At 34.3% G+C, this 27023-nt stretch overlaps 2 protein-coding genes across 2 annotated transcripts; both read left to right on the top strand.

Moving 5' to 3' along the window:
- Positions 1 to 13351: 13351 nt before the first annotated feature.
- LOC126722872 (receptor-like protein 15) lies at positions 13352 to 18646 on the top strand. Its single transcript, XM_050426014.1, has 7 exons — positions 13352 to 13800; positions 13940 to 14083; positions 14433 to 14588; positions 14773 to 14847; positions 14965 to 15111; positions 16096 to 16242; positions 16331 to 18646. Exons 1-7 carry the CDS (start codon positions 13419 to 13421, stop codon positions 18478 to 18480), a joined length of 3201 nt encoding a protein of 1066 aa, XP_050281971.1. The 5' UTR covers positions 13352 to 13418; the 3' UTR covers positions 18481 to 18646.
- Positions 18647 to 22923: 4277 nt separating this feature from the next.
- On the top strand, positions 22924 to 24978 carry LOC126722125 (uncharacterized). Its single transcript, XM_050425280.1, has 2 exons — positions 22924 to 24372; positions 24598 to 24978. Exons 1-2 carry the CDS (start codon positions 22924 to 22926, stop codon positions 24976 to 24978), a joined length of 1830 nt encoding a protein of 609 aa, XP_050281237.1.
- The last annotated feature ends 2045 nt before the right edge of the window (positions 24979 to 27023 follow it).

Genomic DNA, 27023 nt, shown 5'->3' with positions numbered 1-27023 from the left:
TTAGATCTCGAAAATTTGTACCTCAACAAAGATTTACATTGTAAATTAAACAAATATGGATAACATTGTACACATTTGTAAAAGTGTATAATGTTGTACATATATTTTTAGTTTACAATATAAAATTATAAATCTTATATTAATAGTAAAATATAAACAAATAATTTTCCTTTTCTTTTTCTTTGTCACATAAATTTATGTCTTTTACAAAGTGGTCCAATTCATCACCGATGTTATTCCTAGAAAGTTTTTTTTTTTTTTTTGGTTTAATCAATTTGATATTTTGTTATTCTTACAAGTTAGAATGCCCCAATCAGGTGAAAAAAAAAAAAATAAATAAAAACTACAGAAGTCAAGAGTCAAAATGAAAAAGTGGGGGAGGATAGAAAATGGAAAGTGGATGGAAAAGTGAGAAGATGGAAAAAATTTTAATTTCCATTATTTGTGTTTATTTGGAAAGGTGGAAAAGTAGAGAGATGAAAAACTTTTTTATTTGGTTAAGAAAAAATAAGATGGTAGAAAATGTGGTTGGTATAAATTTAATCTCACATCCTTATTTCATTATATATGAAATAATTTTTTAAAATAAATTATTACTTATTCTATCAATTAAATATTTAATAAAAATTAAAATATTATAAAATTTTTCTCATTATTATTATAAATTTTTTATAAACCAATAAACAAAAAAGGAGCGCACAAAGATTGATACTGAACAAACCCGAAAGATAGAAAAAAAAATTAAAAAAAAAAAAAAAAAAAGAAGAAGAAGAAAGAGAGAAAATTGGAAAAGAACAAACCACAAAGAAAGAAAAAAATTAAAAGGAAAAAAAAAAAAGAAGAGAAAAGAAAAAAAAAAAAAAAGATGTTGAAACATAACTCTTTTAACATTTCAAGACTGGGGGAAAAAAAAGTAACTAAGGGCTATATCAAATCAATTATGTTTTCCATAGAGAATATTTTGGTGGGCCTAAAGAGAAAATGCTTGGACCTCACCAATAATTTTCCATCCTTCCTCTCCTTACCAAACAATGTTAATTCCTATTTTCTATCATTTATTTTCCATCTTTCATATTCCACCTTCACCAAACACAGCAACTCTAGCAAACTACCCGATATAACTTCACATCACAAAGAATAGCATCAGTGGCTCAAAAAGTAGAGTGAGGAATTTCACACAAACTACAAAACACTTTGTTTTAATCAGAGTTACAAAAATCTTCTCGAAAGTCAATTTTATCCTTTATATGTGCCATCTAATTTGTCTTACAAAATTAGATGAGACATATAAAGGGTAGAATTGAATTTCGAGTAGATTTTTGTAACTTTGTTTAAAATAGTGTTTTGTAGTTTGTGTGGAACTTCTTGCTGGGCTTTGTGGAGCCTAGTTATGTTTGATCTGGTTGACGACCCGACCTGATCTGAATAATGTTGCATGGTTTTTAATGGGAGATTTTCTAAGGCTTAATCCATGGAGCGAAGGCAGGATATAGAAAACGCAGCTTTGGTGATTAGGGTTTTGTTGTTGTAGTTTTTGAGAGATTGAAAAACTGTATTGCCGCACTTTTGTATTTTTCCCTGATAATACTGAAATTTCTACAATTCCATGGATGTAGGCAAATTGCCGAACCACGTAAATACTATATTGTGCATGTGATTATTTTTCTTTGGCATGTGTTTTCTCTAATGTAAGGTTGAATTTAATCAACTATCTTATTGGCTTTATTCCGTGCCAAATTTGCTTGTATTTCAGCATTTAGTAACCCTGTATTTAGATGGGTTTTGTTGTAAGGGTAGTGAGTGAGATAGAGTATTGATTTATCAAGAGTGTGCAAGAAAACAGAGACTCGCGGCTTGTTCTCGTGGGTGGCTCACGGCTGTAAGCCGCCAGATGCAGCACACGTGCCAAGCATGCCAGAAGGTGAACAGTCATGTTAGCTGGAGCACTGCAGGACAAAACAAGACAACTGGCCATACGGTTATCTCGCGACTGGGTCTCGCGACTCAGTCAAGCAGCGAGGCCAAGCTACGAGCCACCCCTGTTTTGAAAAAAAAACCTGACGTTTCACATTCTCCTTTCACCCCAGTATAAATACCCCTTATACCCACAAATGAAAGAGAGCTTCTAGAGAGAATGTTGAGAGAGAAACCCTAAAGAAAAACAAGATTGATTTACCTACAATCTATACATTAGAATCTCTTCAAATTCCTCAACTCTTTTCCTCTCCATTGTCAAATCCTTGAGAGGCATTTTACCAAAACTTTGTTCTCACCAAATTCATCACTATGAGAGGGCTGTTTGGTGTTCTGGGAAGCAGTTAGGAAGGAACCAATCTATATTGGTTGATGCTATGGTCTAGTAGCGGAATCCGGGAAGCTAGAAAAGAAAAAGGTTCGGCGCAACCTCGTTGGAGCAAGAAGCTTGGAGGGCTTAGGTGCACTGGGTAGATTAGGCTTGGAGGGTCTATTGCTGTCCATGTATCCCAACTACATTTTCTAGTGGATTGTTTACCGCTTGGAGGGCGGCGGAGAGGTTTTACGCCGAGGGCTTCGGTTTCCTCTTCGATAACACATCGTGTGTTGTCTTTGTGTTTGCATCTTCCTTCCCTTTATCTTTGCCTTTTATTGTCTGCTGTGGGTTGTGATTTTAATTTGGTTTAGATAGTTTTTCCAATTCTATATTATAGCTTATGTTCATTTTCCATACACTAGTTATTTGACATAAAGCTTGAATTGGTGAATTTGTAAATTGAGAGTCTAAACGTTCAAGGGTGTTTATATACTTATTTGAACTTTCATCTAATTTTTGTTTCTCACAGGTTTGGGAATTTCAGGTTAATTCCTTACACTTCTCACTCTACTCTTTGAGCATTTGATGGTGTCCTTTGTGATATGACTTGGCTTACCTGTATCTTCTATGTTGTATCTGATAGTTTGCTAGAGTTGTTGTATTTGGTTGGAGGTGGAATATGAAAGATGGAAAATAAATGATAGAAAATAGGAATTAGCATTGTTTGGTAAGGAAGGGAAGGATGAAAAATATTTGGTGGGGCTAGACATTTTCTCTTCAAGCCCACCAAAATATTTTCTCTGGAAGACACAATTGATTTGATGCAGCCCTTAGTTACTTTTTTCCCCGGTCTTGTAATGTTGAAAAAGTTATGTTTCAACATTTGATATTTTTTTATTCTTTTCTCTTTTTTGTGACTTTTTTTTTCTTTGTAGTTTGTTCTTTTCCAGTTTTCTCTCTTTCTTTTGTTTATTTTTTTTTATTTTTTTTTCCATCTTTTGTGTTTGTTTAGTATCAATCTTTGTGCTCTCCTTTTTTGTTTATTGGTTTATAAAATAATAATAATAATAATAGAGAAAAAAATTATAAAATTTTAATTTTTATAAAATATTTAATTGATAGAATAAATAATATTTTATTAAAAAAATCATTTCATATATAATGATGTGAGAGTAAATTTATTCCAACTATATTTTATATCATTCCATTGCAGAGCATTTTTTTTTTTTTTTTCCTTTTCTTAGGTTCACTTCTTAAATTTCAGCTACATGTCCAATTAAAAAAATTAAGTAAATGGCGTTAAGCTTTTGGAAGGACATGGTGGAATGGCAGCACTAAGTAGGTTTTGTGAGTCGTTCATCTGATCCAAGATTGGTAGTGTCAAAACTTTTATCTAATGAGCTTAATTTCCCAGTCAATGACACAATAGGGGCTATTAAACAACAACGAATAGTAACATAAATAAATAGCAATGAAATGAAATGAACACAGTCGAAGGATTATGGACAGTACTGAAATGAAACGAACACAGTGGAAGGATGAACAGGTACCTCTTAACAGCAGAAATTTATTAGATAGTCTAAGAGTATACTCATGGGCGGAGCCAGGAATTTTTGTTTGGGAGGGACCAAGTTGCAACTCTAATATATTTATCAAGACAACCTTCACATAAGCATATACACACACCAAACAACAACAAAAAGAGTCTAGTAATTTCAATCAAAATTATATTTGGTGGTGATCTTTCATAGAATAAAATTCATTTTTACTATTTTTATAATGAAATTCTTAAAAAATTTCATATTCGATACAAATTATCAAATTTTATACTAAAGTAAGTAAAAAATCTTTCAATTGAACTAATGAAATTTTCAAAAACATGAATGATCTAAAACTTGGAGGAATAAGTTAAGCTTCAAATATATTTGAATCTATGTTGCTCTAACTTATTATATAGTAACTAAAGAGACATTTCATGTGCAGTTTTAGTGACATAATTTTTTTAATGAGTCAATGACTTATTAATTGCCACATAACTGGTTGAAAAAGATATAGATTCAAATATGTTTGGTGTCAAACTTTATCAAATATTTAACAGATATAAGAGTATATTTTACAATAAAAAATAAAATTGTGAAAAATAATGTTATGTCTCTATAATTATTAGACCATTTTTTTTAAGAGCATCATCGAACTAAATCAAATATTTGGGAGGACCAACTCTTATTTTTGTAGACTAAATTTTGAAAACATTAAAATAATTATATATATATATATATATTTTTTTTTTTAAATTTCAAAATTTTGGACATAGCTATGTCCCTGAGTATACTCCCTCTTTCTCACACGAAGGTGTCCTGTGGTGGGTGGGACTCACTCTTATGTGAGAGAAAGGGAGTATACTCCCGGATTATCCAATAATAACCCCATTATATTTGAAGCTATATTGCTCTAACTCATTATGTAGTAACTAAAGAGACATTTCATGTGCAGTTTTAGTGACATTATTTTTTTAATGAGTCAATGACTTATTAATTGCCACATAACTGGTTGAAAAAGATATAGATTCAAATATGTTTGGTGTCAAACTTTATCAAATATTTAACAAATATAAGAGCATATTTTACAATAAAAAATAAAATTGTAAAAAATAATGTTATGTCTCTATAATTATTAGACCATTTTTTTTAAGAGCATCATCGAACTAAATCAAATATTTGGGAGGACCAACTCTTATTTTTGTAGACTAACTTTTGAAAACATTAAAATAATTATATATATATATATATATATATTTAAAAAAATTTCAAAATTTTGGGGGGGCCATGGCCCCTCACCCTTACACATAGCTACGCTCCTGAGTATACTCCCTCTTTCTCACACAAAGGTGTCCCGTTGTGGGTGGGACTCACCCTTATGTGAGAGAGAGGGAGTATACTCCCGGATTATCCAATAATAACTCCATTACCAAGTAATAACCCCTTTGCACTGAGCAATGAACAGTAAAAAGTGGAAAAAGGCTTGAATAGTGAAACGAAACGAATGAGGAATGATTTTGGGAGAATGAATTACTAAAATGCATCCTCCATATTCCCAAAAAAAAAAAAAAAAAAAAAACCCTTAGCCAAATACAGTGCCGTATTACAAAGTCAGATTCCAATTAAAAAGACCACGTTACCACCTGAATTTTTTTCAAAACCCTGCCATTGATTCTCTTTCTCCTGTTCTCTCTCTTTCTCTAACCCAAACTCTCTCTCTCTCTCTCTCTCTCTCCAGGTGTTCTCTTTGTGGTAATTTTCTTTTTGAAAATATCCACAAGCACTGATGGCCCTTATGATCTCGCCTCCAAAATTTACTCAACGTATTGAGAAAGAAAATAGCAATTTGTGGGTAGGTTCAGATGAAGCCGAAATTTGAAGTTACTATGCTTATTTGTTATTCAACTGAACTTAGTGTTGATGTTCTAAACATGTTATTTCATGACTGTTTTCATTTCTTTTTAGTGAATTTATTCATTTCATTTACTAAAAGTTTGGGCTTTAATTATTCCCAAATGACTGGATGAAAAACTGTTCTCTTTCATTGTATTTGTTTTCGATACGATCAGATTTTTTTGGAAATTTGTAATGGCAAAGCTATTTAATATTTGTGTTTTTGAAACTGTTTCTCCAGACTTGCATACGTTGTTCAATTTCAGCCTTGCATAGCCTTGTATTGCTACTATTTTGTTGTGGTTTATTACCGTTAGTTGTTTAATTTCAGACTTGCATTTTAATGATTACATGTACGTGTGACTCTTCTTGTTGGATTTTGAATCTAAAGATTGAATTTTAATACTATGTTCTGCAAAATCTATATTCGCTATGTAATTTTAAAGGACTAAGATTGTATTTTTGCATTGTTGCTTTAATTGAATATGTGAGTTATGCAAAGACAGAGATACAGCTACCCCCAAGGGGCTAGGAGTCTAGCCATGAAGTGCCATGTAATGGCAAGAAAATCTTAAATCTTGCAAATTATTACGAAATATTGTCTTACTCTTTTTCTACTCACCATGAACTCTGCCAAATCACATAAACATGCTCATGAATTCACAATGTTCAAAACCAGAATATGGGGACATCCAATCCTATGCACAAGCACTTGTCTGATCTGACAGCTCCAAAGAAAACCAATAAATAGTGTTTTTTCTAAATGCTTCAGTAAATATTGCACCATCTATATATTCAAAAGATTTATTCCAAGTGACATCTAAATATCCATGTACGTGGCATTATTCATAATACAAAAATGACAGATAAACTGATTTGATGTTCTCGATAGTGAAAAATATTAAAGAACAATAAATAATATGTACAACTATAGTATACGTAGTCTGGTGGTTGGTAGAAACTGCCAAGTCTAGCTAGGTCTTCTCAAATAATGCGAGTATTATCCAAGAAAGCACAATATAAGGTGTAGGGAAATTAAGCACCATTGACCCAAAGTCCTTGGCGTCTTTGTTAAGTTTAGCTGTTTAGGTCTTCCTAAATAATGCAAAATTTGTATATTACTAGTGGTGGATGCAAAATTCTCTCTCTATCTTGCCAGTGGTAATTTGATATGTGGTAATTTGATATGGTCATTCGTGTAATTTGATATACACTGGTGAGCCCTGTGGAAACCGATTGAATAACATTTACCTTTGTAAAAGCTTCACTACATATTTGTCCATATGGCCAATTTGAGCTGCTTCCTGCACTATTTATTATGAACTTGATCTGAACTTCATGGACTCAATACATACTAAATTTGCCAGTTACAAAGTCATGGAATTTGCCAACACTAACACATTGATCGTAACAAAATTTAATGTTATTTTGTTTTTTGATTTTTTTTCTACTCTAAAGGTTCTTTAATATCATCATGTACCTGTGCTATTTGAGCTTGAGCTCATTGGCTTTTTCCTGATCTCTTTGCAACTTCAAAATATATCCTCATCTAATGGCATTTACCCATCAAATAATGTAAAGCTAGTAGAATCAATGGTATAGGCTAGTCATTACTATGAAACATTTTCAAATAGCGTGTTAGATATGAAATAAGAAAGCACAATTGACACTCCAAGAATCTTGTAGTTCAACTAGTTGCCACATTTTAGTGTTTTCAATATAGACATCCAAGGTTAAAATCTCTCATACCCTTAACTATCAAAAATAAAAATAAAAATTTGACTCCAAAGTCTTTGGCCTCTTCTTCGGTTCAGGTTTTTCTTAAACAATGCAAAGCTCATAAACCAATGGTATGGGTCAGTCATCACTAAATATTTTCCAAGAAAGTACTAGATACAAAATTGGGAAAACACCATTGATGCTGAAGTTGTTAGCCTCTCTTGAGTTTGGGCAAAACTAAAGGCGAAAGAATACATATAATAGGGTTAAGTCAATTAAACTATTTATTGACCAAGAGAAAATGGATCATCTTCTTCCACCTTTTTATTTTATATTAGCAAAATAAAAAGAAGATACCATGATTGTGGGTTGAAAGACACCATTGATGCAAAGTCTTAGCCCGGGCCCGGGTCTCCTCAAATAATGTAAACTTTGGAAAAAAAAGCATGAGATACGATCTAGGAAAGGGCCATTATATCAGGAGACACTAGTGGATGTAACTTTTAACAAGTCCTTGGCTTCTTTGTTAAGTTTAGCTGTTTAGGTCTTCCTAAATAATGCAAAACTCGTATATTACTAGTGGTGGATGCAACTTTTTTGCCTGTTGAATGAAGACTATCTTTCCAAAAAAACAAACAAGTGTGTAATTAATTAAGAGATAGAGAGGAAAATGATAGAATGTTTAGAGTCCTTGAAATACTAACACATCATCTCATCAAGGACTTACTCTTGGAAACGCGCTTTGCATTATTATTACAATATACTAGTCGCTAACCCGTGCGATGCACGGGAAAACTATTAGAAAATAATAAAGTATGTATATATTAAAAGACAATTTAAATTCATGTGTGCTTGCAAGGGATATATTAAAAGCCTTATCTTTGAGACAAAGCACTGATGTAAACAAACTAACCTTACATAAATCAAATTTAAAAAAAAAAAAAAAAAAAAAAAAAAAAAAAACATAAAACTGATGTCACGGGAAATTCAACCACATAGTAGTAATATATAAATCTCTTAAAACCTAAACCTAAACCTAAACTTAAACTTAAGGACTAAATATTTATGCGCCTTCTCTTGCTTTCCTGATGTATTTGGTTACAAACATAAAATTGATATCACGGGAAATTCAGCCACATAGTAGTAATATATAAATCTCTTAAAACCTAAACCTAAACTAAACCTAAACGTAAGGACTAAATATATAAACAAACTAACCTTACAAAAGCTGAACTTTATAAGCTAAAATCTATACCGTGCATTGTAGATCTTGAATGCTTTAGGGCTTCCTACGTCTGGAGAGAGAGAGTTTGCAGAAACCGTGGCTTTATATTTCTTAACTTGAGGGGGGTAAGGTTGCTAGGGTTTTGTAGATCTTGAATGCTTTAGGGCTTCCTACGTCTGGAGAGAGAGAGTTTGCAGAAACCGTGACTTTATATTTCTTAACTTGAGGGGGGTAAGGTCCTAGGGTTTTGTAGATCTTGAATGCTTTAGGGCTTCCTACGTCTGGAGAGAGAGAGAGAGTTTACAGAAACCGTGACTTTATATTTCTTAACTTGAGAGAGGGATAAGGTTGCTAGGGTTTTAAGAAGTTATAATTTTTATTTATTTTTTATTTTTTAAATATTGTGCTGACGTGGAAAATTGTGGTGCCAGCAAAGGCTTCAGTTTTATATATATATATATATATATATATAGATTAGCACTATTTATGCTTAAGAGCCCGTTTGGATTGAAGATGAGAAAGGGGGAGTAGAAGGGAGTAGAATAGGGTTAGCAAGAAATTAGCCTAATTTTTTGTTAACTCTACTCTACTCTCCTCCATTCCCTCTCCCTCACCATCACCCTCAATCCAAACACACCATCAATCTCTAGCATCTTCTTGATTTCAAGTATTCTCATATAATGCAATGCTCATAATACCAAGGGCATAGGTTAGTCATCACTAAACATTATCTATGAAGAAAGTATTGAATACATTGACAAAGTCTTTAGCTTCTTATTGAGGAGAAATTATTAGGTCTATTAGGAGGGCTACTGACATAGTCCTCTCTGATCTCTCAACTGATAAAATGTTATTATTTATGCAAATATGACATCATCTGGTAATGTCTCTATATGTTATATTAAATGCTCAATTAATGGCTTTTCATGATATTATCTTCCCAACAGAAACAAATAACGGAAGTAAGTGAATAATGATCACTACAAAGAACATGCTTTGCATTAATTCTTAGACTAACTGCAATACTATAACGTGGACCGTTTAATACAAGTATATATGTAACATGCTTGTGGCTATTTTAACTAAAGACCACTTTGTTTGGAGAAAACTTTGTCTTATTTTTGTCACGGAAATTCAAGAAAAGAAAAATTAGATGAGTTGAGATGTTTTGGCTTTTTAGTGGTGTTAATTTTTGTTCAATTAAATTTTAATGGGTGTTTTGGTTGATGGGAGCAGATAGAATAGCTCTTTTACAACTCAAAGCTTTCATGATCAAATACATAGATGATAATAATTTTACATCTTGAAACACAAGCAAAAACACTATGAAATGATATTGAAATCAACCTAAAGTCAAATCTCTTTCATAAAAGTGTATCCACAAGGCCATTGGTTGTTTTTTATTCCCTCAATGAAAGTATTCATTCATTAAAAGAAAAGAAAATATCTTCTTGCATCTTCTCTATTTAGTAGAAAAGTTTGCCATTGTAGTGGGTGGAAAGATACCACGGTGTGGATTTTTAGAGTTTGTTTGACATCAACTTTTTGTATTAGTTTTTAATTTTTAGATTTTATGTACAACTTTTTAAAATCTCATTTTTTTTCTCATATTTTCTCACTTTTTCAAAAAATTTTAAGGTACAAGTATATTTTAACACACTTTCAACAAAAAATTTTCAACAAAAAATTGGATAAATCGTTCCCAAACGGACACTTAGTCTTGGTCATCATGTTTCTCACATAAAAAAGAAAGAAAAAAGGAAAAAGAAAGTCTTGGTCATCACAAATATGATATGAGAAAGCTCCTTTGTATAGGGATGAAGCTAGGTGGGGTCCAAAGGGGCCAGACAGAAAGAGAAAAAGTATATTCTCCACAATTTTATATTTGGCCCCCTTTTACAAAAATATTGGCCTCTTTTTCTTATAATTTTACATTTATTTCATTATAATAATGTAGTAAGAAACAACGGCATTTTGTGCCTTGTAGTGTATTACATACATAACAATATTGTTGTGTCTTTGTCTTTGTTATTAGTTTGTTAAAAGGAAATGGATATTTGATTAATTGGAATTTTATAATTTTCTTTTCTTACACTTTGCCTTCCTAACTCAAAATTCTAGCTCTATCCCTGCCTACCTTTGTATTAGTAGTGGATGCAGCTTTTATGCTTGTTGAATGGATTAGACAAAAGCAAGATAGAGAGGAAAATGTGAATGAAATAGATGAAAACAAAAATAAATAAATAAATAAGTGTCTTATTTTTCTTCTATTTTTTTTTCTCTCACGAATCTAGGAATTTGGTAAATTTTTGTAAAAGAGTGCAACAATATTACGAGATGAAACAAAAGTCAAATTTCATCGTGTGAAACTATATTAGTAAGGTTTACTTACCTCAATCAAAGTATTTACTCATCAAAAGAAAATAAATTATCTTCTTGCACCTTTTTCATTTAGAAAACATCGTCATCATAGCGAAGCCTTAGTCCAGGTCATCTCAAATAATGGATGAATATTATTTTACACCTTGGGACTCAACAGACAAAGAGAGTGATTGCTGTGAGTGGGAAGGTGTCAAGTGCAACATCACTACTGGCTGTGTAATCGATTGACGCCAATCACTACGAAGCATTTTGCAAAGAACGTATTACATTCATATTACGAAAACACCATTGACACCAAAGTTTTTGGCATCCTCTTGAGTTTAGGACTTTAGGTATTCTCAAATAATGCAAAGCTCATAATACCAATATTATGAGCTAGTCATCATTACAAAATATTTTCTACGTAAGCACTATTGATGCCAAAGTCTCTAGCCTCTTCTTTGAGTATGTTGTCTTCTTGAATCAAATCTCATAATATCAGTGTTATTAACTAGTTTTCATTTTAAAATACTTTTTAAGAAGGCACTAAATACGAGTTGACTTGGTGAAGCACAATTGATGCCAAATCTTAGGCCTTTTGTTGAGTCTAAATCATCTCTGATAATGCAAATGCAGCAAAACTCATAAAATGGTATGGGCTAGGCATCCCTACCAAACATTTTCCAAGAATCTGCCAAAGATGAATTGGGAAAGTACCATTAAGGCCTAAATCTTTGGCCTCTTCTTGATTTTAGGTCTATTCAAATAATGTAAACAGAATAATACAAGAGGTATGGGTTAGTCATCAAAATAATATTTTCTAAGAAAGTACTAGATTAAAAATTTAGAATGCACCATTGACGGCAAAGTCTTTGGCTTTGTGTTAAGTTTAGGTCTTTTTGTGTAGGTCCAAATTCCCAAATTATAATAGAAAGAAAAGTGCTGTGAAAATAAATCGTTTACACAAGATTAAAGAAAGGAGAAAAAAATTAGACAAAGAATTATGTGGTTTGACAATTTGCCTACATGAATAGACCACAATAGAGAAAATTCCCACTATAAAATAAGGAGATTACAATAGTAGTATGCATGCACTCTCACAATTCCAAAACCCCAAATACACCCTTAGTTCTCTCTCACAAAGAATAAAGAACACCATATTTTATTTGCACTAGAGCTTGCAGCACCACTCTTTCTCACACACATAAACATAGTCACATAACCATATATTCATATTAGGCTAGGCTGGTTTGCTAGCCATTTTAAATGTTGAAAATCTATGTTTTATTTACTTTTGAGGGAGATGCACAATGTGAGTGACCCATGCATGGAAAAAATTATGTTATGAGAAATTGAGAATGTGTTATGGTGCGTTGCTCTTATAGAATATGGGTCTTTTAGGTGGGACCATCAAATATGAGAGGAGTGTTCCTTGAGACTGTCATATAAAATAATTTTTTCATATTTTATTCTCTCAAATTGAATTATAATTATTTAACAACATTTTGGACAAAAAAAAAAAAAAAACTTCTCATGGTGGTGGGTGGAAAGATACGGTAGTGCGAAGTGTTCAACTGTCATGGTCTAGGCTATCTCTCAAATATTGCAAAGTTTATAATATTAGTGATATAGATTAGTATTTACAATGAAACACTTTTTTAAGAAGGTATTGGATATGAGTTAAGAAAGGGCAATTGACACCAAGTCTTCAACTATCACAATCTATCTTATCTCAAATAATGCACAATTTGTTCTTCAAAATAAATAAAAAATAAAAAATAATGCAAAATTTATAATACTAGTGATATGATAAGTGCTACATCTGCAACATTTTCACAACAAATTATAACAAATTCTAGATAGTACGTTGTGACAGTTGATTCTAATTTGAACTCACTACTAAAATTACATTCTTAAACTATCCAATATTTAAGATTTATTGTGAAAATATTTTAAACATAGATTAGTATTTAGTGTGAAACATTTTTCAAAAGGCACATGATTCAAGTTAAGAAAGGACAATTGACGCCAAGTCTTTGGCCTTATATTTTATTTTATTTTTTTGATAGGGAGTCTTTGGCCTTTTGTTGGCTCTAGGTCTCCTCAAATAATGCAAAGCATATAATATTATGGCCCTAATATTTATGGTATGAAGTATGAACTAGTCATCACTATGAAATAAAGAAATATTTCATAGGAACGTACTAGATACGAAATAGGAAAACCATCATTAATAGCTAGCAAAGTCAATTTGATGCTCTTTGGTAACACTATATATGTAAGGTGCTGGTGGCTTATTTAAACTCAAGATCATTTGGAATCATAATAACTGAGAGTTGGACAAAAACTTTGTCAGACTTATTGTGATTGAAAATCAGAAAAAGAAAAAGTAATGGAGTTGCTGGGACATTTTTGTTGGTGGCTTGTGGTGTTAGTTTTGGTTCATTTTGGTATGAATGGGTGCTTTGGTTGCTGGGAGGAAGAGAGAATTGCTCTCTTGCAATACAAAGCTTCCACGATCAACTACACTTTTGAATATCATTTTACACCTTGGGACTTAGCCGACAAAGAGAGTGATTGTTGTGAGTGGGAAAAAGTCAAGTGTGACATCACTACTGGCCGTGTAATCAAACTTTCTCTTAATAATACGATTTATTGGAATGGAGAAAGTGGGAGAGGTTGGTACTTCAATGCCTCTCTATTTCTTCCCTTTGAAGAGCTCCACCACCTCGATTTGAGTTATAATTACATTTCTGGATGGGTCCCAAATGAAGGTACCAAGTTTATAATTTGTTGATATGCTAATTTTTTTTCTTTCTATTACATCATTTGAGTTAGGAATCATTTTATATTTTTTTGTGGGAATATATAGTTGTGGACACACAAATTGAAGCATATAAATCTAAATCACAGGTTTTGAAAGATTCTCTTCGTTGAGCAAGTTGAAGGTGCTTTACTTGGATGGTAATTATTTCAATAACAGTATTCTTTCATCCTTGAGTGGAATTGCTTCCCTCAAGGAACTACATTTGGGGGACAACAATTTGAATGGTGAAGGTAAGCCTTTCGGGTAAAATTCTCATTAATTTGCAAAGGAAGAGTGCTTAATTCTTGAGTGTGTAAACATTTTGGACCAATCCCCATCCAAGGTAAGCCTTTCGGGTAAAATTCTCATCCAATGTAAGATGAATGAGTGCTTAATTCTTGAGTGTGTAAACATTTTGGTTTCCCTCCTCCAATTAATCTATTTGACCAAAGTAAATTGTTTGGAATTATTTTTTTCTTTTTTACCTTTTCTTTAAAAATAAATGTAGACCACAAATTAGTTGCATGTTAAGATTCATTTTGTACTGTTTTGTGGGAATATAAAGTCACAGACATGCAAATTGAATAATCTAAATTGCAGGTTTTGATAGATTCTCTTTGTTGAGCAAGTTGGAGGTGCTTCACTTGGATGTTAATAATTTCAATCACAGCATTCTGCAATCCTTAAGTGGTATTATGTCGCTCAAGGAACTAGATTTGAGTAACAACAATTTGAATGGAACAATTCATATCAAAGGTAAAACTCTCATTAATTTGCAAAGGAAGATTATTGAGCATGTAACATTTCTTATTTCCCACCTATCAATCATTGATATTTATGCAACTAAATTTCACCCTTTTTCTATTTTAAATGAAAATTATTTATGCTACTGAAGTTCCTTTTTTCCTCATAATTTTTTATGTAATTTTTATTATTATAGAATTTAAAGCATTTAGCAACTTGGAGGAGCTCTACTTGTCTAATAACAAGATCACTGACTTCGTGACAACAAGAGGTATAATAGTTTGTACAAATATATGTTCATGGATTAAAATTAAATACTTCTTTTGTATGGTATGTCAAATGAAATTATCATGTCGATGTTTTTGAGATATTTTATTTTGCCCTATAGATTCAAACATCTTAACTAAGCTGCAACACCTAGACTTGAGTCTGAATGATTTCAGTGCCCGAGTTCTTGAGTCATTAACTGCCTTCCCATCATTGAAGATATTAGATCTCTCATATAACAATATGGTGGGATCATTTACTACTAAAGGTAAGTTATGCCATTGACATCAATGTGATGTTGTTTTGCGTTTTTATTTTCATCACTGGCATAATAGTAAAAAAGCTCTATAAAAACCTTATTCTAAATATTGATAATCAAATTTCTTGAAATTCAATGAGACTAAACTTATTGTCTTTCACAAGTATCATAATTTATTTTCATCTTGTTAAATTTTGTATTCAAAATGTTAAAAACAAAGACTACGCAGTGGAGATTTTAATATCAGTTTTTTTAGAATACTTTTCTTGGCCTAAACCAATAATCACATAGGAGCTTCAAGGTTGTTCTACATTGTCCAAAGCTAGCAATTCAAACTTGTTCTATATTTCAACTTTAGTAACCACGAATAAAGTTTTTCTCCAGCGGTGTTGCACAGGACTAGAGTAATGCAAACAAAATCCAAACTCTAAGAGCCTCACAACAATATTACAATAGATTCATATTCTAAACTATATTAATCTAAAAAAATACATTTTCTATTATTCTAATGGCTTGTAAATAATTGAAGTTCATTCGTAAAAAATTATAATACTTAATTAGTATTATAAATTGATCATAAAAATAATTTCTTATCAAATAAAAAAAAATGGTTTTGATATGATTTGTGTAAAAAGGAATTTACCTAAATCGGAAATAATTGTAGCAACAACAAAAAAGAAATGATTTAGACAAAAAGGGGAAAAAAGGTTTAATGACACTAATCTTAAAATAAGACTGAGATCTTCAAGAAAAAACATTATCTCTAGTTGAAATAAATTAATTTCATAATTTGAATTAAATTCTAAAATATGAAAGTATATAGACTGCCACTTTACATGGTAGTCTATAAAATTATTATTAGATAAAATAAAATTACTTTCTTTCAAAGAATCTTAGTTGTGGAAGTGGTCTTCGCTACTTTAACACTTTTGTGTGGTATCCTAATAATTTTGAGCAATTAGTACTAATTTAAGATTTTTGCTTTTGTTTTAGAGTTAAGCAAACTAAACAACCTTGAGCAGTTGAAGTTGGATAATTCATCGATTGATAAAAGTCTTCTTCAAAAAATTGGAGTTTTGACTTCTCTTAAGGTATTGGCAGTGAAAGACTGTGGATTGAATGGCAACCTACCTGACCTAGGTAGGTTTTTTTTTTTTTTTTTTCACAATGATATTGCTTTGAATAATTACAATGGTAGAACATAATAACTAATTATCACATTATACAGGTTGGTGTGAACTTAAGAAAATCCAAGAGATATACCTCAGCGGCAATAATTTTGAAGGGAGACTACCTTCATGTATGGCAAACTTGACATCACTCCAAGTATTGGATCTCTCTTATAATCACTTCAATGAGAACATTGCCCAGTCTCCACTATCAAGTTTGTCGTCACTTGTGTATCTTTCTTTCTCAGATAACAAGTTCTTGATCCCGTCCACATTTTCCTTCCTTTTCAACCTCTCAAATCTTAAGATCCTAGTCGGTGATAACAATATATTAGCTTTGGAAACTGATTCTCTTACTTGGATTCCAACCTTTCAATTAAAGGTTTTCAGTTTGTCTAAATGTTCATTTAACATTCACAATAGCACAACTCCCAGATTTCTTCAATACCAATATGATTTGCGAGTAATTAATCTCTCTCACAACAAGTTGGTTGGGCAGTTCTCTAACTGGTTATTAGAGAACAATACAAGATTGGAGGCTTTTGATCTAAAAAATAACTCTTTCAGAGGGCCTTTCATAGTACCATATGATATTCATCCCAACATTTTTATCATAGATATTTCAGATAATTACTTACATGGTCCAATTCCCACAAACCTTGGTTTAATTTTTCCAAATTTGAAATTTTTAAATATGTCTAGAAATGAATTTGAAGGCAATATTCCTACTTCTTTTGGGAATTTGGTTTTCTTAACCGGTCTAGACTTGTCTGAGAATCATTTTCCAGGAACAATACCAATGCATTTCATAATGGGTTGCTACCGACTAGAATTTCTCATATTATCAAACAATAGCTTCAATGGCCAAATATTTCCTACCAATTTTAATTTGACTAATCTACATTATTTATATTTGGACAACAATCATTTCTCAGGCATACTTCCAACATGGATTGGGAACATTTCATCTTTAGAGGACATTTTCATGGCAAAAAATCATCTTGAAGGTCCTATTCCAATCGAGTTATGCAAACTCGTTCATCTCACATTTCTTGACCTTTCTGACAACAATCTGTTTGGCTATATTCCATCTTGCTTCAATTCCTCAAGTATCAACTTTTTTCAATTAAATAAAAATTTCTTGAGTGGTCCAATTCCAAGTGCTTTCCAGAACAACTCCAATCTATTTGCACTGAATCTTCGAGATAACCTTCTAACTGGCAACATTCCCAATTGGATTGGCAGCCTCTCATCATTGAGAATTCTCCTCTTGAAAGGAAATCATTTAGGAGATCAAATTCCAGTTCAATTATGCCTTTTGCAACACTTAAACATTTTGGATCTTTCCTACAATAAATTTTCAGGTCCTATACCTCATTGCTTGAGTAACATTACTTTTGATGCATCCACCCAGGATAATTCCTTCGGAGGTTTGTATTCAAGGGAAACTTATTCAAGTAGTTTGTCACTATATTCAACAATTATTGAAGCTCTATACTATGGCATATTTATGTTTGATCCATCTGTGAATGTTGAAGAAGAAGTACAGTTTGCAACAAAAAGTAGAACTTACACCTACAAGGGTTACATCCTCGAGTACATGTTTGGAATTGACCTCTCGTGCAACAATCTAGAAGGTAATATCCCACCGGAACTCGGTAGGATAAACAGCAGCATTCGTGCATTGAACTTGTCACACAACAATCTATCCGGATCAATCCCTGTAACATTCTCAAATCTAAAGCAAATAGAAAGTCTGGATCTTTCCTACAACAATTTGAAGGGTAAAATTCAACCTCAATTGACTGAAATGACCTCTCTAGCAGTCTTTAGTGTGGCACACAACAACTTATCAGGTGCAACACCCGACAGAAAAAATCAATTCATTACTTTTGATGAAAACAGTTATAAGGGGAACCCTCTCTTGTGTGGACCTCCATTACAGAATGGTTGCACTAGAATCAGACCACCGTTTACAACTCCAGTGGATAATGAGGGGGAAGAAGGTGATAGTTTGATGGACATGGGTGTCTTCTACATAAGCTTTTCGGTGATTTACATAACAGTCTTGTTGGGAATTGTTGCAGTACTCTACATAAATCCATATTGGCGTAGGGCGTGGTTTAACCTCATTGACGTGTGTATTGACACTTGCTATTGTTTTGTTGTGATTCATTACCGTAAGTTGTTCAATTTCAAGAGTGCATAGCCTTGCATTGCTACTGTTTTGTGGTGTTTCATCACCATAAGTTGTTCAATTTTAGGTTTGCATAGCCTTGCATTTTAATGATTATATGTATGTGTGCCTCTTCTTGCTGGATTTTGATTCCAAAGATTGAATCTTAATTAATATTATGTTGTGCAAAATTTGTATTTGATGTGTAATTTTAATGGATTAAGATTGTGTTTTTTTATTGTTTGCTTTAGTTGAATAAGCGAGTTGTGCAAAAATAGAGAAATGAACCTTCCCCGAGGGGCTAGGAGACTAGCCATGAAGTGGTAGGTAATGGCAAGGAAATCGTAAATCTTGCAAATTCTTTCAAAAAAATTTGTTAACTCTCTTTTTCTTGGAAAAATTTTGGCTCCAAACAAATGGAAACAATTCCACTCAATGTCTTTTTATTAAACTAGCTTGTAACTCCATGCATATGCATGGATATACTTAAAAGATACACATTAAGGTGCATAGTATAATTTTTACATATATAATTTAAATATTATTGATAGTCATTCTCATATATATATATATATATATATTTTTTTTTTTTAACTCTTAAAAAAGTCTTTTAAGAATATTATTAGGTAGAAAATGTAAATTGTTCATTTTTTAAAAATATTTTTATGTTTATTAATTCTAGACTTTTTGGTTTTTGTACACAATAACTCACTTGAATGGATATTTATGATATGGTCCCACATTTAATTCCAAAATTAAGAAATAAAACTCTCTCGAAAAATAAATAATTTAGAAAACATGATGCAAAATTGGACTTCAATTGAAGAATCTAATTGGATTTTCTCTAAACTTTACCTTTATATATATATATATATATATATATAGATGACTTATAAATTTGAATTGTTTTTAGTTATAAAAAAAAACAAAAGTCTCACAAATATAAAATCATTCAAACTCTTTCTTCCTCTAATTTTATATATAGTGTTAGATATATGATTATGTTTTTTATGATTTATTTATATTAGACTCCTCATTTTCTACTCTAAATTAACTCATTTGGCACAAAAATAAAAAAAAATAAAAAAATAAAAAAAATAATAAAAAATTTCAATTAGATGGGACATGTGCCATAAAATTAAACTCTAATTAAAACCCAATTTTTACACTAAACTAACTAACTTGGTTCAAAAAAAATTTAAAATTTTAATTAGATGGTACACGTGGTGCAAAATTAGACTCTAATTGAATTCCAATTTGAAATCTAATTGAATTTTTTCTCAGTTTTACCTATATGTTTTTATGATTTACTTATATTGGACTCCTCGTTTTTTATACTAAATTAACTCATTTGTTACAAAAATTTAAAAACTTAAATTAGATGGAACACATGTCACAAAATTAAACTCTAATTGAAATCTAATTTTTACATTGAATTAACTCACTTGGCACAAAAATTTAAAAACTTAGATTAGATGAGATACGTGGCGCAAAATTAGACTTTGATTGAATTTCAATTTGAAATCTAATTGGATTTTCTCTCACCTTTACCTATTATTATTATTATTATTATTATAAATATATATATATATATATAACTCTAATTGAAATCCAATTTTTACACTAAACTAACTCACTTGGTTCAAAAAAAATTTTAAATTTTGATTAGATGAGACATGTGATGCAAAATTAAACTCTAATTGAATTCCAATTTGAAATCTAATTGGATTTTTTTTTTTCAGTTTTACTTATATATATATATATATATATATAGATGACTTATAAACTTGAATTGTTTTTAGTTCTACAAAAAAAGGGGGGGGGGGGGTCATAAATATAAAATCATTAAAAAATTATGTTTTTATAGTTTACTTATATTGGACTCCTCATTTTTTACACTAAATTAACTTATTTGGTACAAAAATTAAAAAACTTAGATTATATGGAACACATGTTGCAAAATTAAACTCTAATTGAAACCCAATTTTTACATTTAATTAACTCACTTGGTACAAAAATTTAAAAACTTAGATTAGATGAGACACATAGTGCAAAATTAGACTCTAATTGAATTTCAATTTTAAATCTAATTGGATTTTCTCTCAATTTTACTTATTATTATTATATATAGATGTGAATATTGAGTCTTTGACAAATCCTACGATAGATTACATTTTCTTCCTATATCCTTCATTCTTGCAAAATTTTCAGAAAATTAAAAATCAATAGCTATATTATTAACGAATAATTAAATTTCAAGTTTTTGTAATATAAAATTATGTATAAAATATAAGTTTATGGATCAAATAATAAATAACATTCAATTGGCATAAAATTGGACTTGTTTTAAGAATATAAAAAACATACTATTCAACGATTATATTTTTAAAATATGTAATCATGTTAATTTTTTTAGTAGGTGTTGTAGCCGTTACATCCAAACATGTTTGGATTCAAACCTTGTTGCCATGAACTCTACCGAATTGCATTTAACATGCTCATGAATTCACAATATTCAAAACCAGAATAAGGGCACATCCAATCCTATTGCATAAACAAGCACTTGTCAAACCTGATAGCGTGAGAAAAAACCAATTGAATAATGTTTAACTTTCTAAAAGCTTATATAACCATCTATATAGCCAACTCTAAAATTTATTCCATGTGACGTTAGTCATAACATAATACAAAAATGACAGATAAACTGACTTGATGTTCTTGGCAATGGAAAATATTAAAGAAAAATAAATAATATGTACAATAACAACTTTGATATGTTGGATGCAAGTGATCAAATTTGGTCACCCCAAATAATACCTACCATTGTGATTTATAAGGAAAAAATTACATACCCTAGCTTAACAAACCACCCCACGCTCTCCAAAAAAAGAAAAAGACTCGGACAAAAACTACCCAGAGTCACTCCTACAAAACATATAGAGTGGGTGGGTCTTTAAACAATTGATGCTTTTCCTTCAGTTGCCTTTATCCTTTTTTGCTAAGCTTGACTTTCTATGAATTAGCAAAGAAATAAAGTGTTTTTTCGTATACATTTACCTAGATGCTCCAGCAGTAGCACGCTTTTCATATTCCCCTTGCTCTTCTTTGGCAACCTCTTCAATCAATTCACATCACCTAGGGGTCAAATTCCTACACTAATCAAGCATTTTAATCTACTATGAAAATGAGAGGTTGCAAACACATTTTGTAGTCCACACACTCGATTGAACCGAACCATAAAAATACGTCTGGAGGGTGAAAAACCCTGCAATAACAATGCTAAGAACAAGGAAACCTACGATGGAATGCTGACATTGAGGTGCACATCTTGATCACCAAATGAATAAGAGTTCCTCGTCTTGATCCTTGGAAAAAAACAATGAAGTCTTAGGGAAAACACACAATTTTGAGCAAAAAAGTTTTTACTCAAGATTTTTAGAATCTTTACAGAAAATAAAATAATTTTTTTTATAAGTAATAAAAATTAATGATATTACACCTAATTACTTGCTTAACTAGGGTAAAATCATCAAGTCCTACATTGAAATGATGATCAACAACAAATTGCATATCTGACACGAACCTTGACCACATTGGGCCTAACAGATCCAAGCCCATGGGCTGGCAATAGGTGAGCCCAGGGCCTAGAATGATTCCAGATACTTGTTACCCACGTAGAGTCTCAAAGGAAATCAGAAACCTAGTGCAAAGAGCATTCCAGAAGATACACGCGTTAATGGAAAATCCTCTCTACAAGGAAATGTCTTGTCCATCACGTTTGGGATTACTCAAGAGGATTCCTATAAGGAAAAGACTTCTACATCAAGGAGGAGAGGCCAACCTACTACTATAAAAGCCCCAATACCCTCACAAATCAAGGTACGCATAATTTCCCCTTCTCTAACACTCTAGATTTGAGAATAATTCTAACTTGACCTTCGGAGGGTATGGCCGACACCACACCGGTGCCCTCTGCGAGATTACTTCTTTCTTCTTGCAGGTTGTTAGTTTAAGCAAGCGTGAATCGTGTAGCTCACTGGTGATTTTACGGCATCATTAGTTGGCGCCATTTGTGGGAACGCGAAGAGTTTAGCCAGACTATCACCTCCTGGACATAAGAGTCACATGGTACTCACTCGCTCGATGGCTACCACCAACAACGTTTAAGAAGACGAGCCGCCAAGATCTACTGCATTAGAGAGACAGGTCCAGACTCTCATAGCAGCAGTAGAACAACTCACAAAGCAGAACCATGATCTGGAGGAGCAGCTACACCAAAAGGATGCAGGACCTAACGTTCTGGAGGAAAACCAAGAAGGTAATAGTGCCGAACGAAGGGACCAGGAGAAGCCAGAGGGCAGTAACGCCCCAAGCAGACCAGAGCGGCAAAACATAAGCCTTCCATCTCTCATGAATTTTGCCCCTCCGTCTATTATCGCAGAGATGCAGGCGATGAAGGAGCAGATGGAGGTCATGATGAATGCCCTCAAGGGACGAGTATCCACTGATCTTGATGACCTAGTAAACAGAACTGACTCACCATTCACTACGTCCGTCAACTCATTCCCCCTACCATCGAAATTCCGCATGCCTCAGATTGAAAGCTACGACGGGGTCAAGGACCCCCTCGATCATCTAGAGACTTTCAAGACCCTAATGCACCTTCAAGGGGTACCAAACGAGATCATGTGTAGGGCATTCCCGACGACACTGAAGGGCCCTGCGAGGGTTTGGTTTAATAGATTGACACCAAGCTCCATCAATACTTTCAAGGAGTTGAGCGCCCAGTTCACCTCGCACTTCATAGGCGGACATCGGTACAAAAGGTCCACCGCGTGCTTAATGAGCATCAAGCAGCGAGAAGACGAGACACTGCGGGCCTACATAACTCATTTCAACAAGGAAGCCCTTTCAATTAACGAAGCTGACAATAAGATACTCGTAGCTGCATTTACTAGCGGGCTACGGAAGGGTAAGTTTTTGTTTTCTTTATACAAGAATGACCCGAAGACCATGACAGACGTGCTCTACAGAGCTACCAAATACATGAATGCAGAAGATGCATTGCTAGCCCGCGAAGAGAAGCCTAAGAAGAGGGAGAGACAGGAGGACACGCGACAAGACAGAGGGCGAAAGGTTGCTAGAATCGGAGATCAACGAGATGAAAAGCGCCCTAGACCCCCCACTGGAAGGTTCACCAATTTCACTCTATTAACCGCCTTGATCGATAAAGGAGCACTGACGTTCCCTGGTAAATTAAAGGGAGATCCCAACAAAAGGCCAAGGGACAAGTATTGTCACTTTCACCGAGACCACGGGCATGACACAGCCAACTGCTACGGCCTAAAACAGCAGATTGAGGCCCTTATCAGACAAGGGAAGCTACATAGGTTCGTCAGTAGGGAAAGAACCGATCCGCCGCAGGAACAGGCCCCACGACGGGAGAACGAGCACCCTAGACCACCTATAGGGGACATAAGAATGATCGTAGGGGGTACAACCGTAGCCGAATCTTCCAAAAAAGCCCACAAAACCTACCTCAAGATGGTCCATAGCGTCCAACTTACAAGATCCATACCCAAGATGCCGCGAATAGATAACCCTGTTATCGGATTTTCAGAGGATGACGCTCAGAAACTTCATCATCCTCATGACGACGCACAGAGACTTCATCATCCTCATGACCACGCACTTGTGGTCAGCTTGCAAATAGGGGATTATAACATGCATCGGGTCCTCGTCGACAACGGCAGCTCAGTAGACATCCTGTACTATCCAGCATTCCAGCAAATGAGAATTGACAAGGAACGGTTGACGCCAACGAATGCCCCACTCATGGGATTTTGGGGAAAGAAGGTGTTCCCTTTGGGCGCAATAACACTAGTTGTGACGGCAGGTGACTATCCTCAGCAGATCACTAAAGAGGTAACTTTTCTCGTGGTCGGCTGCTCGTCCGCCTACAATGCCATCCTCGGGTGACCCACTCTCAATTCCTGGAAGGTGGTAACTTCAACATACCACCTAATGATTAAATTCCCGACGGAGTATAGGGTGGGAGAACTGTGGGGAAATCAAATAGCAACGCGGGAATGCTATATTGCCATGTTAGAAATGAAGGATCAACAGCAAACAATGTGTATCGGAAAGTAGCGAGCATTAGCAGAGCCAGTTGAAGAGCTAGAAGAGGTGAGACTTAATGACACGAGGCCTGAACAGACGATTAATATTTGCACACTAGCCAGTTGGCCAGTACGCCAAACGATCACGACTTTCCTCAGAGATAACCAAGACATGTTCACCTGGAGTCATGAAGACATGCCAGGAATCGACCCCTCAGTCATGGTCCACAAGTTAAATGTGTCGCCCTCATTCCCTCCAATTCGGCAAAAGAAACGAGTTTTCGCCCAGGAGCGGGACAAGGCCATAGCCGAGGAGACTCGAAAATTACTAGAGGCAGGTTTCGTCCGGGAAGTATACTACCCCGACTGGTTGGCAAACGTTGTTATGGTTAAAAGGGCCAACGGAAATTGAAGGATGTGTGTAGATTTCATGGACCTCAACAAGGCTTGCCCTAAAGACAGCTACCCGCTCCCACAAATAGATACCTTGGTGGATTCAACTGCAAGACACCAGCTCCCAAGCTTTATGGACGCTTTCTCCGGCTACAACCAGATCAGGATGGACTAATCTGATCAAGAGAAGACCTCCTTCGTCACAAGCCAGGAATTATTCTGCTACAAGGTGATGCCTTTCGGACTCAAAAATGCTAGGGCAACATACCAAAGGCTAATGAACAAGATGTTTGCACATCAGATCGGCAGGAACGTACAGGTTTATGTTGACGACATGTTGGTAAAAAACCTGCATGAAATTGATCACCTAGACGACCTCAAGGAGACATTCGATACGCTCCGATCATTCAACATGAAGCTAAATCCAAACAAGTGCGCATTCGGAGTGACAGCTGGGAAGTTCTTGGGTTTCATGGTGTCCCAAAGAGGAATAGAGGTCAATCCAGAGAAGGTGCGAGCCATAATGGAGTTGGAACCACCAAGGACGGTTAAGAAGGTCCAAAGTTTAAACGGAAAGATCGCAACCCTAAACAGGTTCGTCTCAAGGGCGACGGATAGGTGTTTACCATTCTTCCGCATTCTAAGGAAATCATTTGAGTGGATGGATGAATGCCAGACGACATTCAACGACTTGAAGGCATATCTCTCATCTCCACCGTTGCTCTGTCCATCCATGCCGGGCAAAGAACTCTACTTATATTTAGCCGTTTCACAAGCTGCAGCAAGCGCAGCTTTGGTGAGAGAGGAGGATGGATCCTAGAAACCAGTCTACTTTACCAGCCGAGCACTCTGAGGAGCAGAAGAAAGGTACCTTCAGATGGAGAAGTTGGCTTTCGCGTTGGTAATCGCCGCGCGAAGACTTAAGCTATACTTCCAAGCGCATACAATCGTTATCTTAACGGATAAGCCATTGAGAAAAGCCATAAGTAGCCCAGAAGTAGCAGGAAGAATGGCTTTGTGGGTAGTACAGCTGAGTGAGTTTGACATCCAATACCGCCCGCGGACAGCCATAAAAGGGCAGGTGGTAGTTGACTTCGTCGCCGAGTTCACTCTCGGGGAAGGCCAGGTGGAGGAAGAGAAAGAACAATGGAATATCTATACAGACGGATCTTCAAATAGATGAGCCGGGGGAGCCGGCGTAATGATCCAAACTCCACAGGGGGACAAGATCCAATGTATGATCCGACTGGATTTCCCCACAACCAACAACGAGGTAGAGTATGAAGCCTTGGTGGTAGGGCTAGACCTTGCAAAGTCCGCGGGAGCAGAAAACATAGTCGTACACTGCGATTCACAGGTGGTAACGAGTCAGATCAATGGTGACTACGCGTGCAAGAACGATAGAATGAAGAGATGTTTAGAAGAAGTAAAATACCGAATCAGCGACCTCGAAGTCGAATTCATTCAGATCCCAAGGGAAGAAAACGAATGCGCCGACCATCTAGCAAAAGCTGCGTCAGCCGAATTTATGCTGGTTCCCGAACAGGTGTTATCATTCGTTCAAATCTCCTCACTTATCGATGATGGAACAAATATGCAGGTGGTAAACTTTGAATGCAACTGGACTATGCCATTGATATCCTACCTAAAAACTGGGGTGTTACCGGACGAGAAGGGCGCCGCAAGAAAGTTGAAGGTCCAGGCATCACGGTTCATACTGATAAAGGACGTCTTATATAAAAGAGGTTTCTCTCGATCGTACCTGAGGTGTTTAGACCAAGAGGAAGCAGATTATGTGATGAGAGAAGTACACGAGGGTATCTGCGGAAACCACTCGGGTGCGCGATTACTAGTACACAAGTTGATCCATGCAGGATACTATTGTTCTACAATGATGAAGGATGCGCAAGCCTATGTCCAGTCCTGCGACAAATTCCAGAGATTCAGCAATTTCATCAAGCAGCCGTCTGAAGAACTGACACCTATGACGGCACCCTAGCTGTTCGCACAATGGGGACTTGATATCATGGGCCCATTCCCGACAGCGATTCGACAGCTAAAATT

This window comes from Quercus robur, chromosome 4 (assembly GCF_932294415.1).
Source record: "Quercus robur chromosome 4, dhQueRobu3.1, whole genome shotgun sequence".
Classification (NCBI taxonomy): domain Eukaryota; kingdom Viridiplantae; phylum Streptophyta; class Magnoliopsida; order Fagales; family Fagaceae; genus Quercus; species Quercus robur.
This window is presented reverse-complemented; position numbering and strand designations above follow the sequence as displayed.

What these genes read in the sequence shown, in the direction of transcription:
- LOC126722125 (XM_050425280.1), top strand. Translation starts at nt 22,924, where the DNA reads ATGAATGCCCTCAAGGGACGAGTATCCACTGATCTTGATGACCTAGTA. An exon ending in CTCAGCAGATCACTAAAGAG is followed by an intron (nt 24,373 to 24,597) that starts GTAACTTTTCTC and finishes ATCGGAAAGTAG; the next exon opens with CGAGCATTAGCAGAGCCAGT.
- LOC126722872 (XM_050426014.1), top strand. Translation starts at nt 13,419, where the DNA reads ATGGAGTTGCTGGGACATTTTTGTTGGTGGCTTGTGGTGTTAGTTTTG. An exon ending in CAACAATTTGAATGGTGAAG is followed by an intron (nt 14,084 to 14,432) that starts GTAAGCCTTTCG and finishes TCTAAATTGCAG; the next exon opens with GTTTTGATAGATTCTCTTTG. An exon ending in GGGATCATTTACTACTAAAG is followed by an intron (nt 15,112 to 16,095) that starts GTAAGTTATGCC and finishes CTTTTGTTTTAG; the next exon opens with AGTTAAGCAAACTAAACAAC.